Raw genomic sequence first — 18,771 nt, 5'->3', positions numbered from 1 at the left:
TAGATATATGTACATTTTTGGAGTTTTGTAAGATAATAATAGTATTTTATTGATTAGTGAGAGTGGTAAAAAACTTTGACAATCTTGCTATTTGATTTTATGTATAACGTAATTGTATGTTACTGATATATTTGTAATTTAAGTAAAAATTAAGGGTATTTTGGTATTAATATATACTTATTATTACTAAAATAGAAAAATGATACTTTTGAATGGAACAGACGAAAATGGTAAACATGATACTTATAATTGAGACGGAGGGAGTATATATTATGTTAAATATTTATATTTTTTTACTAAAATTATAATATTACATAATTTGATTTGATTTTATTCATTTTTAATATAAAAATTATATGATAAAAATTATATTAAAAATAAGTTAATAATATTTTTATAAATTTATATATTTATGAATTAAATAATTTAATTGTTAAAAAATAATTTTAATATATATTCTAATTATTAAATGACTCCGGGTATGAAAAATATAGGGCTTGCTTAGTTGTGGTTTAAAATTAATTTGAAATAGAATATTGATATAAATTTTTATTTTATGTGATATTTTGAAAAGAAAATATTATTTTTATTAAAAATACAGTAAATAATATTAATTTTAATTTTAAAAAAGAGAAAAACAGATAAGCTTTGTTTAGATAGATCATTTGCACTCATTTTGGCACTAATATTTTGGGGTATTCCCGCTCAAATCTAATAAATTAATTAATGGGACCTAAAACTATAATATTTTTAATAATAAAATATTACATAATTTTATACCCTATATTTTAAAAGAATTTTATATTAATAAAAAATTAATATGTTTTATTTTTTAATTATATAAAATAAAATATAACTAAAGATTATATTTGTATTAAAATATTTATAAAATTAGGATTAAATCATTTTTTTTTTATCTAATACTAAATCAATATTTTAATTCTATATCATCAATCACATCATTTATTATATAATACGATATTCGTCTCATTTATTTTTTGTGTGTTGATTTTTTAATATTAAGTATTATATCAAAACGTAATACAAATTAAAACAAAATTATAAAAATACTTCTATTAGTGTCTTATAATACTAATAGAAGGTTATTTGCATAAAAAAACGAAGAAAATATTTATAATAAGAAAAACTATCTCAAATAATTTAAATTCAAAATTGTCCAAACCAAAATTTATTCCAAACCTATTGTCTAAATGGAGCCATAATGTTTATACCATATTAAGATCTATTACAAACTTTATCTACATTTATCCCATATTATTATCATCATTTATTTATTTACCTACAGAATTGAATTACTTGGTTGAAAAAAAAAGGAAAAAAAAAAAAAAAAAAAAGCATATTCTAAATTTATTATTTTTAGTATATTATAATTACAATCATTACTATTATTATAATTCCTAATTTGCTGCTCAACAAACTATTTAAGACCTTTGTATTCAATATAATAATTAAATCATAATACTTTCCAAAAATGTTTACTCTCCATGCAAATCCACCTAACAACAAATTATTCAAATTTCTTCTATAAATACAGTAGCCACTCCCAAATCTTACCCAAATTTATTTAATCCAAAATTAAATAATAACAATACTAATAATCAAAATTTAAAAGTAATAATAGTAATAATAATAATAATAATAATAATAATAATAAAAAGAAAAAATGGCGACCGCCGGCGGCCTGCCTTACATCCTTTTTCCGGTGATCATGGCGACATTTCTTATTCCGGCGGTCGAGCTGAAAGTTCCGAACGAAGGCAGCAAACTCGACATGTGGTTCAATAAATTTGTCGGCACTTTTGAGTCGCGGAAAAATCAGCTGCTGCCGGAGCTGGTGGCTGCGGAAACGAACCGCAAAGTGATCAGTGTGCGGAAGCACGGCAAGGCGCAGTTCAGATCAATAAAGGATGCCATAAATAGCATTCCGGACGGGAATAAAGACCGGATAATTGTGGCGGTTGGGCCGGGGACTTATGTGGAGAAGGTGACCATAAGTAAGGAGAAGCCCTTTGTGACGCTATACGGCGACCCCAAGAAAATGCCGACCCTTGTGTATAATGACACGGCGAAGACGGCCAAAGGGTCCGTCTACAGCGGCACTTTGTCGGTCTACGCCGACCACTTTAACGCTGTGAATATGCATATTAAGGTACTTTTTTTCCTGTTTAATTTTTCGTCTCAAGTTTCAAATTATTTGCGATACTTAAGATTTTTTACTATTTTAATTTTCTTTTTCAAAATTAAAAAATTTCTAAAGCATTTTCGGAGCATAACTTCTTATGAAATATTAGTGGTGTTTTTATTCAAAAAAAAAAAAAAAAGAAAACAAAATCTAAATATTTTTATATTAATATTGTTAAAAATATAATATATATGTTCTATATATTTAAAATAAATAAATAAATAAAAATTTAATATAAAATATTATTTTTCGTATTACTAATATGCTTTTACATATATACCATAAAAACTACATTCATAGTAAACATATGCACTTAATCCTTTCTATAATTAAAAGATTTTATTCACTTATTTTGAAACCTTTTTACTACATTATAAGATTTCTTTTTCCTTTTTTTTGCCATTACTTTATAGTGTTGTTTAATTTTATTTTTTGGAAAGATATTTTTCCATGTAATTCAAACTGTGCACCACTTTTGTTTTTTTTTTTTTTTTTTTTGTTTTTTGTTTTTGTTTTTTTTTTTTTTTTTTACGTTTTTCATTAAAATTCTTTTTTATGTTCTTGTCATTTTTGATAAAAATATCCTAACAACCAGCTATTTCAAATATATAAAAAAATATATATATATAAAACCTTACACTACAAGAAAAATTATTTTTGTAACAAAATATTTTTGTCTCTAAATCTACTTTTTCCGTTACTAATGATATTAGGAATGGAATTACGTTAGTTACGTGAACTTTATGGACGAAATTTCGTTACAAATATATTATTTATTTTTTGTAGTGTTAAAACCACAAACATACCATTTGTGTTTTGGAACCTCTCTATTCAATTTAGAAAACAAAATAACAATTTTTGAATAATATGCAGAGAATATGCATAACATAATTTACCATTTTGTCTTATATTTATTGAACTTCTAAATATTTACTATTATTATTATTATTATCTCCAATGCTGTCTCCTATATTACTATTTATTTCAATATAATTGAAAAAAAATTTATATTCATGTGTTCTAGTAAGTAAACAAGACTCTCTATGTTTGTTTCTAAAGGATCACAAGAAACTTTTTATTCTATTTTGTTCATTGTTTTAATTCTTTCTACATTTACCAAGTGATGGATTTTATTTTTTTTCCTTTTCTCTTTTAATTGTGCTCTCTTGTTGATTAGAATTCGGCGCCGCAGCCGGATGGAAAGCCCGATCAGCAGGCATTGGCAATGAGAATATCAGGAGACTACGCATCCTTCTACAATTGCCGATTCTATGGCTTTCAAGACACACTCATGGATGACACCGGGAAACATTTGTACAAAGATTGCTACATCGAGGGCACCGTGGATTTCGTATTTGGCACCGGACAAACCTTATTTATGGTAAGACTGCCTCTTCCTAAAACGACCAAAAAAATGAAAGATTATTACATAATGTTCATCGGAATTAAATGACTTAGGGTTTGGTTGCATAGTCTTCAAAATTTTCAAAAGTTGAGGTAATATTCATCAATATTATTACTCATTTCGTCTGTCAAATTTATTTCTATGTTTTATTTTTTATTTTTCGCCTTTATTTGTTAAATTTACTCAATTACTATAATTGAAAAGGTCAAAAAATCTATAATTAATTATTAATTTTCATCAATATTATTATTTTTTCTTCTGCCAAATTTATTTATACTTTTCTTTTTTTGTTCATTAGTTAAATTTTCTCAATTACTATATTAAAAAAGGTCAAAAAGTCTATAATTAATTATTATTTTCTATTCATAATTTATTTATTATAAATGTCACTAACATTATTATATTGTCCATTTTTATACTTTTCAATTACTAACTAAATTATTAAAAATACCCCAAATTATCTTTTTACTTTTTCAAATATTTATTTTTTTAAAAAAATTCTTGAGCCCAAATTGGCTAAATATGACAGACGGAGGGAGTATTATAATTTTAAATATCAAACAAGTATATATTTTTTTTCTACAAAACATCGCATCAAATATTTAATTTTTTAATATTATCAAAAAAAAAATTTAAACCTTCCAAAACTTCTATATAAACATAGTCTTATATATCGTTTATAGAAAACTGAACTCCATGTTATTGGAGACGGAGAGGCGTTTGTAACGGCGCATGGAAGGAATAGTCCCGATGACCCTAGCGGGTTTGTTTTCTTGCAATGTCCGGTGACCGGAAAAGGGAAAGGAAATGCATACCTAGGAAGGCCGTGGTTCAACTATGCTCGGGTTATCTTTTTATACTCTGGGTTAGGGAGAGTTATCAATCCCGCCGGATGGTATAACAATCAGCCAACATTGGCTATTAACAGGTTAGTATTAACCGTATTATCATTAATATATTAAATGATTCGATCAGATTATGAAAATACTATATTTTATATATATATATATATATTTTTATATAACGTAAGTATGTGCTATCAATTTTATTTTATGTATGTTGTTGAGATATTTTAAATTTAGATTTAGTTTAGCATTTGTTTATGTTAGTTTCTATTGGTTAATTTTAAATTTGATAAGTTTAGATTACGATTTGATTTTATCATAGACTGAATTATTTTGTTTAAAGTCTATGGAGTCAGGTTGATGGTGTCTATATATAGACTTTTATTTTGATGATCAAAACATTGTAATTTCAGAATTTTCGTAAAATATTTAAACATATATTATCTGAGTTTTTGTAAAATATTTTAATGTATTGTGTGGCATATATTATTGTGCTATTAGTATGACCATCGTATATATTAATAATGTCACAAGAGATTTAATAACCTAAGATTAATAAGTATCTTACTAATTTTCACTTGTAAAAGTAGCGAAAAGATTATCCTAACCAATATATAGATAAATAAATAATTAATTAAAATAATAAACTATATCGTATTTTTATGTATAAATACGGTAATATTATTATTTAAAAGAAAACTAAGTCAATATAAATAAGTTTTTATTAAAAAAAATTAAAAATCAATACAACATAAACTAATTTACATGGTTCATTATAATGTTTAGTATTTTTTTTTAATTGTAATTCTAATATTTATTTTTATTTAAAAAATACCTAAGCTCAATTTTAATTAGAATTGGTTTGGTTAGATGAATTTGAATTTGATGGCGAATTTTAAATAAATAGATTATAATTATTTTGAATTCGAAGTGTTTTATAATTAAAATATGTTGTTTGATATTAAAAAGTAGCTAAAATGCTACAGGTTTTGTTTTTTCTAATTTTTTTTTTCTTTCATATTTTTCAAAAATATTAATTCACTGCACACATTCATTATCTTTATATTTTCTACGATTCCCTATACCTTACATAATTTTTTTTTTCAACAGTCTCACAAAACAACTACAAAAAAATAATATATTTGTAACAGAATTTCGTCCCTAAAGTTCACGTAGCTAGCTAACGTAATTCCATTCATAATTCCGTCTCTAATGGAAAAAATAGATTTAGAAACAAAAATATTTTATTCCAAAAATGATTTTTTTCTTGTAATGACAAACACACCCAGTATTTAAAAAATTAAGTAGAATAAATTTGTAAATTACGCCTAACTCTAAAATTTTGAAATTCATTGTTTGATATTAAATAGATTTGATGGAATCATTTGAAATACCTCTAATTCAAATTCTTTCGAAAATAATTTAACGAAAAAAAAAAATTTGTGTTTTGCATATTATTAATGTACAATTTCAATTAAATTGAATCCATGGTGACGGCAAACAATATTTATGTGATGCAGCAATGCATATTTTGCGGAAAGGCAAAACCGAGGACCCGGCGCTAATAATGGTAGACGCGCGCCGGGCGTTCAAGTGCTGCCTCCGTGGGCTGTCGACCAATTTGCGAACTTTCCATACGTCGAGGCTGAGAAATGGCTGCTTCCTCCGACGAGTGATGTAGCTTAATTAGCAGTTGGTTTGATTGTTTATGTGTGCTGTTCTAATTAAGCTTAGCTAATTAATTAATGAATTAAACGATGATTGTTCATATTTGGTAGTTGTTTGCATCAAGTCTTGAATAATTAAGGCTACCCAGATTAATCGCAAATATCATGAATTATTCCTCACAGTCGGATTGTTGCAGTTGCAGATTCATGTAGGATTTTTTTATCTGTATTCGATATAATTAAGGGAGTATGAATTGTATTTAATTTAATTCTAGAGTATGTTATTTTTGTTAATGAAGTTAGTACTAAAATTTTTATGATGATAATGGCAAGTTGATGTCTATGTGTTATTATACATATATATATATTATTGCCGTGATAAATCAATTACGGTTATTTTGATATACAGAAGAATATTTTGATTATACTGTGATATATATATATATTTAAATTATGCTGAAGTCAGATATCATATATTGTTAGAAAATATATTGTATATTACTTTTTTCGTATTAACTCAAAATATTATTTTAATTATTTTTGTATGTCAACTCAAAAGTATTTATTTCTTATTTTAATAAAAATAATTATAGACTAATATCAAAATATCTTTAATTTTTATTTAAATTACAAATATATCTTTAATTATATAATTATTTTATACAAAAAATTAAAAGATAAATATGTCTAAACTGTTTACACAATTGCACTAATTAATAAAAACTCAACGTATCAAAAGTAATTTGCCTCTAAAAGAACTTGTGAATGGGTATGGGGGGTTTGGAAAAAAATAAAAAAAAGAAAGGCGAGCGTCAAATCCTCGTTCGCATGGTGAAATAGCTCGTATAATGCTATAAGCATCTTTCTCACATTTTACACAGCGTTATCCCACCTCACGAGCAACAAGATTCTTAAATGAGATTCGCTCTACGCAAGAAAATTTGCAAGAAACACAAAAATCTTGATTAGGTATTTTTTTTTTTCCTTAGAACATAAGTATTTGTAACTTTAGTTATCATATATATACATTTAACCAAATTAGATGATCATTCTTATTGTGTATTGTAGTTGAAGAAATATGTGAAGACACTATCTCAATTTGTTGTGCATATATAGACACAACCCATATTTACAATTTAGTGACGACGTCTTTAATACTGTAGAACCCATTTTTTTTAGTCAATTTCTCAGGTGCCTAACATGGATGACAATGTTCCAATTGGGGCACACCAAGCACTTGAGCAAGGTGACAGTGATAAAACAATTAATGTCACGTCTTCCTCCGATTTATATTGATATATTATGATTTAAATTATCTTACTTGGGAATATTATTATAATTATTATTATTTATTTGAACTATTGTTGTTAGTATTTAAATACCACGCGCGGCCAAAAAATAGAAATAATGACTTTTGCAAACATGTAGGATATATTTTGTCAGCGAGATAAATACATGACACAAGTATAATGGGGTATATATGTGTGATATTTTTTGCAATTTTCCCGAGGATTGTGGGTGGTTGAAGACATTGCTCTAGATAGGAATTCACACAAATGAGTCATTGGCGATTTTCATATCCAAGTAACTCGCAAGATACTCACACACGCATAAGGAAAAATCCGAGTTTTTAGCTTGCTTTTTCAGGTTTGATGTGTATATAATCGCATCAATAAGAACTTCAACCAGTGCTTTCTTTTTCTCCAAACTTATCATGACTCACATGCTGCAGTTGGGGCTATCCATAATACATATGTTGAGATATTTTAGATATTTAGCTTTAGATTTAGTAAATTTATATTTAAATTTGATTTTATTCATATATTAGATTACTCTATCGAATCTGTTTTGTATTGTTTATATATAGACTCTTTATTTTGATTATTTATTTTGATTATAAAAAAGACAATTTCATTATTTTCACCTAAACTTTATAACAACATAGATTCCTACATGTGTTTCTAAAACGGCAAAATAGGCCTTCATTTCTAGGAAGGGGACTATGGTGCAAAATTGTCTAGCATTTGTTGAGTTCGACATGTGCTTCAACTACGTCTAGTTTGGTACTTTGGTAGTATATACGATGCTCATGTGTTATCGGACACAATGGCAGGCCACCACCCGTTTCCATTTTTACCAAAAGGTGCCACATAATACCACGTACATTTAAAATATGTATGTAAATTTTAACCAGTGCGCACTTTCGGGTAACGACTGTAGGTTTCCATATTATCAAAAAAAAAAAAAAAAAAAAAACAATAATAATAATGTATGTAAGTTGGTCTTAACAATAATATAACTATAAACAAAAAAATACTACATTGTAGATGTTGCTTAAATGAATCCACGGCAATTCTTCACACCATACTGTAACCACATATATCACCTTGAGACTTTTCGTGGGAATACAAGAACGCTCTGTTTGGTTTTGCATTTTATAATTTCATATTCCCAATTTGCCTTCTAGCTTTAATTTTAAATTAATTCTAGTTTTGATTCAGTATTAATAATTTGGGGTTATTGGATTTTTCCCCTCTACTATAACTCGTATATATGTATATATATATTTTATGACGTAGGAATCCGCAACCGTTATTTTTCGAGTGCGTTCTGGGTAAATTTCCAGCCGAGCCTGATAGCTATAAACTAGACTCGACAAGGCAAGTCACACTACACGAACCATGTATAATATACAAGATTTGGAGGCGTTGGAGATTTGAAAAATAATTTCTTACGAGTCCCCTCACACTAGAAGACCATTCTTTACGAGACTAACTCGTATAATTTCTTATGTACGAGGTATTGTTCAAAAATACCAAAATTCTTGTGAAAAATTCACTATAGTTATATTTCTATTGGACCATATTGGTGTAATATGATAAAATTGTACCTTCAACAACCTGTTATTTAACATAAATAAATTCAAAATTTAAACACGCCTATAAAATTAAAAAATTCAACATCATATCAAAGGAAAAAAAAAAAACGATCGATTCAATCCAAAAGTCAAATATTCAACTTAAATTAACAATTCAACACCATACAAAAACTTTAAAAAAAAAAAATATCAACTACTTGATACAAAAAGTCAAATACTTAATTTAAATACTCCCTCCGTCCCCCCCAGATACCATGTCCACGTTGCCGTTTCTGTCCGTCCCACATATCATATCACTTTTTTTTTTTTGGAAAATGATTACACACTTTAATCTCATTTTAAATTTTTTAATTTTATTTTTTTAATTTTAATTAAACTAATTAGTTATCTTAATCTTAATTTATAATTATTTATATTATAGGATAATTACTTTCACTAATACATTCTTAATTATCTACTAATTACACCCCTCCTAAAATACCGTGCAGCAGACACGGTATTTGGGACGGAGAGAGTATTTTTTTAAAAAAAAATTTGACGCAATTCTCTGTATCGCATTCTAAAAAACCACTCAAAATTACAATCTCAAATTAAAACAGCCTATTTTTTTTACCCGAATAAAAGAGATATTCTACCAAAAAAAAAAACTTATTTGATTGCAACTGTAATTATGTTGCAACAAACTGCATGTATTTATTAGACATATATCACAATTATTAAATGGCTGAGGTATGAGAAACAATAATGTTCATCCCATATTAAGGTAAAATAATACCTAAATTATACAGTTGCTTTACATTTATCCCATGTAATTATTGTTTTGTTTTTTTATTATTTTTATTTCTTTTTATTTACCTACAAAATTAAATTGGTTGTTGTAAAAAACGACAATTTTTTTTATTTTTTTTGAAAAAAGTATATTCCGAATTCTTATTATTAGGGTGCGTTTGATTGGGGTTTAGATTTGAATAGTAAAAATTTTGAATTTGAATGGTTGTATGATATGATATATATAAATATATATTAATGTAATGTTTTGAATATAAAATTGATTTTTAATATAACATACAAAATGAAAATATGTGTTTGATTTGATGTTTTTAAAAAATAAAATTTGATGAATAATAAATTTTTGGATAATCTACAAACAAACACGCCTTAATAGTATATTATGATTACTATTATTATTCACCATTGCAGCCTAAGTACCTATTTGAATTGACTTAACAAATAAATTAAAATCTAATGAGAGCAGTTCAATTTTATATTTGAATGAATCAATTATATAAGCATATTTTTATAAAAAAAAATTAAATATGTAAAATATTTTTAAATTCTCAAATTATCAAGTAGACTATAGTGATATAAATATATTTTTTTATTAAATTTTTATTAAAAATGTGAAATTATCTAACTTAATTGAAGATATATTTATTAAATTTTATGTATAAAATATATTTTTTTAATTTAATTTAATTACAAAATTAAAAATTAAAAATATAATTAACCTTAAATAAATTTTACTCTACAAATATTTTTAAAACTTTATAAATTATATTTAAAAATATTAAATTATCTACTATATAAAAATTCATTTTTTTTGGAATTGGGTTTGATTGTTTTGTGAATGGTTTGAAGAAACATTTTTAATATGAACCACAAGGAGTTACGGAGGAAATATAAAAATAATAAGTGTGTATAATACAATATATTAATATTTTTGAAAAAATATAGATTGGTTTGATTTCACAAAATAAACAAACCATTGATGTTTCAATTATATCTTTTAAGTTTTAATTTAAATATGATATATAAATTAATTATTTTTATTTTATCTTATATATTTAATTTATTAGTATTATTATTATTATTATGGATAAATTAGTAATTTAGATTGTAAAATATTTTTTTTATTTAGAAGCACCTCTTAAGATGCTTCTAAAAAACATATTTTTAGACCGAAAATTTGCTTCTCCTTTTGTACTTTTGAGTAAAAGTTAATACAAACAAAAATAAATACATTTTTTTAAAAGTGAAAATCAAAAGTATTTTCCAGAAACCATCCAAACGGAGCCTAATCCGTAATTTACTACTCTAACAAACTATTTACTATGTTTCGATTGGTTTATCTTTGCGTCCGGGGCAATGATGCAACTAATGAGGTTCTAACCGGCGTGCACGTCTATAACGAGTTTGAAAACTATTTCCAAACCCCCACTTTGCTCAGACATTTTAGTATGTCCACTCTCGGTGTATTTATTTTCTTTTTTTAGTAATTATAATTTTTGTTTTAATAAAAAAAATATCTTTAAATTTTACACAATATTACAAAAAATACTTTTTTTTTTTTAATCATAAAATACTATTTAAATCAAAATCTTAATAAAAACTCTTGAAAGCCAAACAAAAGAATTTATATTACATGGTGCATTCAATACATTAATTAAACCAAAACATTCAATACAACAATAAATTCAAGACACTTACCAATATTATTTACTCCATGCAACTCCACCCTCAACAAATTATTCCAATTTCTTCTATAAATACACTAGCCACTCCCAAATCTCACTCAAACTCAATACATACAAAAAAAATTAAAATAGAATAACAATAGTAATAATAAAAATAAAAATAAAAATAAAAATGGCGACTGCCGGCGGCCTCCCTTACATCCTTTTTCCGATCATGGCGGCGGCATTCCTTATTCCGGCCGTCGAGCCAAAAGTTCCGAACGAAGGCAGCAAACTCGACACGTGGTTCAATAAATTTGTCGGCACTTTTGAGTCACGTAAAAAACAGCTGTTGCCGGAATTGGTGGCCGCTGAAACAAGCCGCAAGGTGATCACTGTGCGACAAGACGGCAAGGGTCAGTTCAGGTCAATAAAGGATGCCATAAATAGCATTCCGGATGGGAATAAGGACCGGATAATTGTGGCGGTCGGGCCGGGGACTTATGTGGAGAAGGTGACCATCTACAAGGAGAAGCCCTTTGTGACGTTGTACGGCGACCCTAAGGATATGCCGATGATTGTGTACAATGAGACGGCAAGGTCGGCCCATGGGACCGTCTACAGCGGCACTGTGATGGTCCTTGCCAATCACTTTAGCGCCGTGAATATGAAGTTTAAGGTACGTTTTCATATACATATTTTTTTTTTTAAGTTTTGTCATTTTTACGAAATTATAAGGAGACATATATATATTTTCTGGTAAAAAATGATCTAGTAGTTTGGGTGAACTCGTCCTATTAGATTCAATCGAAAATTTATTGAGAGCGTATTCGAACTAGCGCATTCAGAAGTCTATATATACATTGTTCGCTAAGAAATGACCTAGTAGCTAGTATGGGTGAACTCGTGCTATTAGATTAAGTCGAAAATTTATTCAAAATATATTTGAAAAATAGCAGCTTCAGAAATATATATATATATTGCCCATTACATTATACTCTTATTTGTCATAAAAGAGAGAACATTATTTAATATTCTCTATCATTTTTAAAAACAAAATGGCTCCGCAATATTTTTGGATGAAATGATTTTTTTATGTATAGTATAAAAAATTGTGTTAAAAATACAAAATATATTATTTTAGGTTAAATATTTAACTTTTGACTTTTTGACTTTTATATAAAACATTGTATTTTTTTTTATAAATTTTAGGAAATTGCAATTGAAAAATATTTTTGAGAAAAAATATTTAACCCATGATTTCACCATCACAGTTCCAACCCCCACACCACCAGGCCATTTTTGCAGAACACCAACTAATTTTTTTAAAAAAAATATAAGTCAACAAAATAAAAACATCTCAAATTTTAAAACAAAAAACAGTATAAAATAAAAACATACAAACCATTTCTGATTTGTAACCTATCAATTAAATTTTAGAAAAGAAAATAATGATTTTTTAATAATATGCAGAGATGGCTTTGTTCTTTTTAGATTTTTTTTTTTTTCAAAAAAATTAATAAACTTACGTACATTCATTATTTTTATATTTTTTACACAATTTCTCATATTTCACGTAAAAAATTCATTTTCATCAATCTCACGAAACAAACACACTAATATATAACATAATTAGCCCTTTTATCTTCTATTTAGTGAACTTCTATATATATTTCAGTTTTATTATTATTATTTTATTTGAATATGAGTAAAAAATAAAATCATGTGTTAAAATAAGAAAACAAGACTCTCATAATGTGTGTTTTACATGATCACATGAAACATTTTATTCTATTTTGCTGACTGTTTTAATTCTTTTCGATGGATTTTCCATTTTTTTTTTTTTAAATTGTGCTCTCTTGTTGATTAGAATTCGGCGCCGAAGCCAGATGGAAATCCCGATGAGCAGGCATTGGCGTTGAGAATATCGGGAGACTACGCATCCTTCTACAATTGCAAATTCTATGGCTTTCAAGACACACTCATGGATGACCATGGGAGACATTTGTACAAAGATTGCTACATCGAGGGCACCGTGGATTTCGTATTTGGCACCGGACAAACAATCTTCATGGTAAGATTACCTCTCCCTAAAAACGATCCAAAAAATGAAAAATTATCACATGATGTTCATCAAAATTAAAGGACTTAGGGTTCTGGTTACATCGACATTTTCAAAACTTTTGGTACTATTCATCAATATTAACTTTTTCTAAATATATATAGTTTTTCTTCGTCTAGTTAGAAAGTATACATATTTCTATTTTGGGACGTCCAATTACAAAATAAATATTTCATTAAATACCTTACTTTTTGTTTTCTACAAATACCCTTACTTTACATCACATCATTACTTTTACACCAAAAAGTAAGGGCAAAAATGTTATTACACTACTTTTAACTGCCCACTATAATTAAAATACTATTATTTCTTAAACACTGTGTCAAAGTAAATGTTTACTTTCTATGTGAACGGATGGAGTATATCATATCAAATACTCTCTCCGTCCGACTATAAGGGTCACAACTACTTTTTGGTTATATTAAAACGTAGTACAAAAGTAAGGGAAAATGGAAAAAAAAATATTTCTACTAGTATCTTATAATATTAATATAATGACATTTATTCAAAAAATTATACAAATATAAAGATAATTTTAATGTTAAATATAATAATGCAAATATAAATGTAATCCTTAGAGGCAACGAGGGCAGTATCTTCTTTCCATTCGCAAAATATTGCATCAAATACTCAAAAAAAAAAAAATTATATATTTCAAAAATTTCTAATTTCATACATCACACTAGATAGATATCCTATTCATGGGATAGGATGCACTTTAAAATCTTTCAAAACTTCTATATAAACCGTGTCTTATATATTTTGTGTAGAGAACTGAACTCCATGTTATTGGAGATGGAGAGGCGTTTGTTGCGGCGCATGGAAGGAATACGTCGGATGACCCTAGCGGGTTTGTTTTCCTACTTTGTTCGGTGACCGGCACCGGGAAAGGAAATGCATACCTAGGAAGGCCGTGGTTCGACTATGCTCGGATTATTTTTTTATACTCTGAGATGGACAGCGTTATCAATCCCGCCGGATGGTATAACAATAAACCAACTCTGTCTATCGACAGGTTAGTATTTTTTCGTATTATCATTAATATATTAAATCACTGTTTAATCATAATTAATTTATGTGTGTAGCCACCATTATATTAACAATGTCACACGACATTAGTCTAATGACTTAATATAGATTAAATGGTTATCTAACTGATTTTCACATCTAAAAGTAACTAATAGAATATACTAAACAATTATTATATGTATAGACAGTCAAGGGATCTTAAAATTTGATGAGCAGAGGCAAAAAAAAAAAAAAAAAAATCAGTACAACATAAACTTATTTACGAGATTCATTATAATTTTTAGTATGTTTTTATTGTACTTCGAATACTCTTTCCGTCCCATAAGAAGGATACTATTTTCAGTTTTGTCCATCCCAAAATAAGGGTATTATTTCCTAATTTGGTAATTGTATTACTTACTTATAAGCATAATTAATACCCTTACAACAACTTTTAGTATATTACACAAATTCATTACTTATATATCACACAAACTAATAAGGGCATTTTTTGTCATTTTTACTATAAACCAATATAATACTAATATTAAAAAATGTACGTACAAAAAATAAATATTACCGATTTTATGGGACGGAGGTAGTATTTATTTTAATTTATATAAGTGTGCCCTTTATTAGTAGTCTAGAGTTGATTATATCATTCAAATTTTGTAGGTTTAAAATCACTTAACTTGGTTGATTCCCGTTTATTGATAAATAAATTATGCGTATCTTAATAGCTTAAATTTTTAAGTATGTCAGTCAATTACATCATTTAACAACAGTAGTGTGATCTTCATAAAAATAGTAATCGTACATAGATGTTAATATTAGGTAGAACAAATTTGGAACTTACATCTAACTCTAAAATTTTGAAATTCATCCTAGATCCGGTGGAATCATTAGAAATACATCTGATTCAAATTCTTCCAACCGATTCTTTCGATAATGATTTAATGCAATAATTTTTGTTTTTGTATATTATTAAATGTACGGTTTCAATTAGGGTGTGTTTGTCTGGAGGTTTGTATTTTGAATTGAGATTTGAATAGTAAAAATTTTGAATTGAAATAGTTGTATGATGTGATATAAATAGGTGTTGATACGATATTTTGAATGTAAAATTAATTTTTAGTATAATATAAAAAAAATAAAAAATAGGTATTAGATTTGATATTTTTAGGAAAAAAAATTGATGAATAGTGGAAATTTTAGAGAATCCTTTGAACAAACACACCCTTAAACTGAATCTGTGGTGACGGCAAACTATATTTATATATGATGCAGCAATGCATATTTTGCGGAAAGGCAAAACCGAGGACCCGGCGCAAATCATGGTAGACGTGGGCCGGGTGTTGGAGTGCTGCCCCCAGGGGAGGTCGGCAACTTTGCCAACTTTCCGTACGTCGAGGCTGAGAAGTGGCTGCTTCCTCCGACGAGTGATGTATCTTAATTAGCAGTTTGTTTGTTTGTTTCTGTGTGCTGTTCCAAGATCGATCAATCAATTAATTAAACGATGATTGTTTGAATAATTACGACTCCCCGGCCGGAATTAATGCAAATATAATGTCATGAATCCATCCTCCCGTCGGATGCAGATCCATGCATGATTTTATCTGGATTTGATATAATCAAAGGACTATTAATTGTATTTAATTATATTCTTGAGTATGTTCTTCTAGTTAATAAATTTAGTACTAAAATTTAACGATCAAAATGGCAAGTTGTGTAAATATATATATATATATTGAAAATATAATATTAAAAATTATATTCACAATATTTTTATTGAAATTAAGGAAAAAAAATTATATTAATATTAAAACTTATTATCTAATTTTTATTCTAGCAAATGAAAATTGTAATTTGAAATTGATTTGAAATAAGGTGTTAATTAGAAATTCTGTTGATGGTATTTTGATGTGATATTGCGCAAAAACTAGTGTATTTTTATTAAAAATTATGTAGCATAAATAGTGTTGATTTTTATTTAAAATAGTAGAAGAACAAACTCTAAATTATGCATGCATTTTAATATAATATAGGATATCGGTATATGCATGCATAAATTTTGAATTTTGTGTGCAAAATTCAAAAATTTTAATATCATTGTTTATGGCTTAAATAAATTTTCGAATATATAATTAGCGGTTTCCGGAATTTACCGCTGGCAGTTACCAAAGTTAATGGCCGAAGGACTAGTGGCGGTTTGGACTCGGGTAATTAAGCCCTTAAGGGTGGAGAACTGTAGGTGTCTATAAAAGGTCATCTTCACCTCCTCTTCGTATCACACCTCAACCTCCTCTCCCTCTCTACTTCTCTCATTTTTTGGGAAATTTTTTACGGCGAGTTTTCGGTTAATATTCTATAAATATTCCTCTATTTGTTTGCCTCCAATCAATCCGCATCCAACGCTTTCATAAAAATATCGGTTTTCTGATTTTCCTATGGCACACTAATTTGACCTTGATATTTTTTTAGACCTTCAATAGGCCACTAAATATTTTCCCATTCATCACATTTTTCGCCAACTTAAGACATTTGTTGTTGTATATCCTGGATGTGTACAATATTTCTAGTCATTCTTTCATAATGACAACGGTGTAATATCCTATGTTCTTCTATAATTTTTATTTCAAATTTTGTTTTTGTTTTTCTTCAAATTATGTTTAACAACTGGAACTTGTTTCTTTTTTGAAATTTTGACCTTAGTAACGATATCACCACAGACAAATATTGTTAGTTTATCTTTAAGAAGATTCATAGAAATCAAATGATTTGTGATTTTCAAATGGTTTTTCAATGGAAAGAATTGTGACCTAGTACGAATTTCACCACATTTTTTTTGGTTCAACAATCATTTCTTCATAAGTTTTAAACAATTTGTCAGCATCAAGTTCTATGAATTCCTTAAGAGCTTTAGAAGTAGACCCATCATCACCTTTACTGGATTTATCATTGTCAGCCATGAAAACTATAAAATTCTCATTTTTAGAATTTTTCTCTAGCTTCAAAAGAGCCTTCATCTTCGTTATCACTTGAAGTGGCTTGATAAACTCTTTTCTACCTTTTATTCACTATTGCACATTAAGATTTAATGTATCCAACTCCACCACATTCATAGCAAATAGGTTCTTATAATGTCTCAGGTTTAGCAGACACAATTATCATCCTTTTTAAATCCTCTATTGAACTTTCATTTTGATTTACTATAATTTGTTGGTTTCTGCTCAGTATATCTTTGTTATGAGTTTGATGTGGCTACATCATGCTAACTACTTCTGTTTTGAAACTTTCTAAAGTGTTGTTTAGCAATCCTCGGCTCAGAAGTGATATTTCCAATTGGTTTGAATTGTTCCTATCTTGTTTTAATCCTTTATTTTGATAAATAAAAAAAAAAAAAAAAAAAGGCTTCAACATTTAAACCTTGAGTGGACAATTGAGTGAAAATTGTGAGCAATTGGGGCTGCCATGGCCTTTGGATACAACTTAAGAGCAATAGCAATGGTCTCCTTGTAGAGGCATTTTCCTTACTTTTAGACACTTTTTCCCTACCCATCGAAAACATAACTCCTCAACGGCTATCATCGCCAAAATCTTCTATCTCTACTCACCCGCTATCCTCTCTTCTTCTCCTTCCACCTGTGATACCCCGGCTTGCCCCATAGATTAACACAAGTCTTTTGAGCGCGCTTCTGTTTCACTCATATGCATTCTGGAAGACTTCTCAGAGGATCATCAATCCTCAAATTACTCTCGGGCAAGCACGCTTAACTCTAGAGTTCTTTCAATAAGGCTCCCGATAAGGAATATGCATATTGTTGACATGAGTAGTCTATTAAATCCATTTAACCTCTAATCAACCTCGGATGGTCTGGCACCCGCTCATCCACGGGAGTTAGCCTAGCACCGGCTCAACTCCGGGGATATTACACCACGGCAACCCCCGGCCTACCTCTAACAAAGCCTTCTCCAACCTTTATCAAACTTGATATTTTTCCAGCAAAGGTTGTCTCATGTCCTCTTCTCTCTGATAAGTTTCCTGAATTCTTTTATTTATAGTAGTGTTTGATTTGAAAATTTAGGGATCTTGGAGCTTAAGCTAAGTGATCTTCGCATTTTGTATCTATGGTTATATATTGGTTGGAGTGTCATTAAATTTTTGGAAAACTTGGATTAGAACTTTCATA

The 18,771-nt window shown here is 27.8% G+C and overlaps 2 protein-coding genes across 2 annotated transcripts; both read left to right on the top strand.

Annotated features, from left to right (window-relative positions):
* Window positions 1-1,684: 1,684 nt before the first annotated feature.
* Window positions 1,685-6,139, top strand: LOC127256064 (pectinesterase PPME1-like). Its single transcript, XM_051281895.1, has 4 exons — window positions 1,685-2,170; window positions 3,381-3,584; window positions 4,292-4,536; window positions 5,974-6,139. Exons 1-4 carry the CDS (start codon window positions 1,685-1,687, stop codon window positions 6,137-6,139), a joined length of 1,101 nt encoding a protein of 366 aa, XP_051137852.1.
* A 5,505-nt stretch (window positions 6,140-11,644) lies between these two features.
* Window positions 11,645-16,034, top strand: LOC127256063 (pectinesterase PPME1-like). Its single transcript, XM_051281894.1, has 4 exons — window positions 11,645-12,130; window positions 13,322-13,525; window positions 14,344-14,588; window positions 15,869-16,034. Exons 1-4 carry the CDS (start codon window positions 11,645-11,647, stop codon window positions 16,032-16,034), a joined length of 1,101 nt encoding a protein of 366 aa, XP_051137851.1.
* Window positions 16,035-18,771: the final 2,737 nt, after the last annotated feature.

Source organism: Andrographis paniculata, unplaced genomic scaffold (assembly GCF_009805555.1).
Source record: "Andrographis paniculata isolate CXL003 unplaced genomic scaffold, ASM980555v1 Contig55END, whole genome shotgun sequence".
Classification (NCBI taxonomy): domain Eukaryota; kingdom Viridiplantae; phylum Streptophyta; class Magnoliopsida; order Lamiales; family Acanthaceae; genus Andrographis; species Andrographis paniculata.
This window is presented reverse-complemented; position numbering and strand designations above follow the sequence as displayed.

Bases quoted from the DNA above. Each gene is read 5' to 3' on its own strand.
- LOC127256064 (XM_051281895.1), top strand. From the start codon at position 1,685: ATGGCGACCGCCGGCGGCCTGCCTTACATCCTTTTTCCGGTGATCATG. The intron at 2,171-3,380 runs GTACTTTTTTTC...CTTGTTGATTAG, and splicing joins CTGTGAATATGCATATTAAG to AATTCGGCGCCGCAGCCGGA. The intron at 3,585-4,291 runs GTAAGACTGCCT...TATCGTTTATAG, and splicing joins CCGGACAAACCTTATTTATG to AAAACTGAACTCCATGTTAT.
- LOC127256063 (XM_051281894.1), top strand. From the start codon at position 11,645: ATGGCGACTGCCGGCGGCCTCCCTTACATCCTTTTTCCGATCATGGCG. The intron at 12,131-13,321 runs GTACGTTTTCAT...CTTGTTGATTAG, and splicing joins CCGTGAATATGAAGTTTAAG to AATTCGGCGCCGAAGCCAGA. The intron at 13,526-14,343 runs GTAAGATTACCT...TATTTTGTGTAG, and splicing joins CCGGACAAACAATCTTCATG to AGAACTGAACTCCATGTTAT.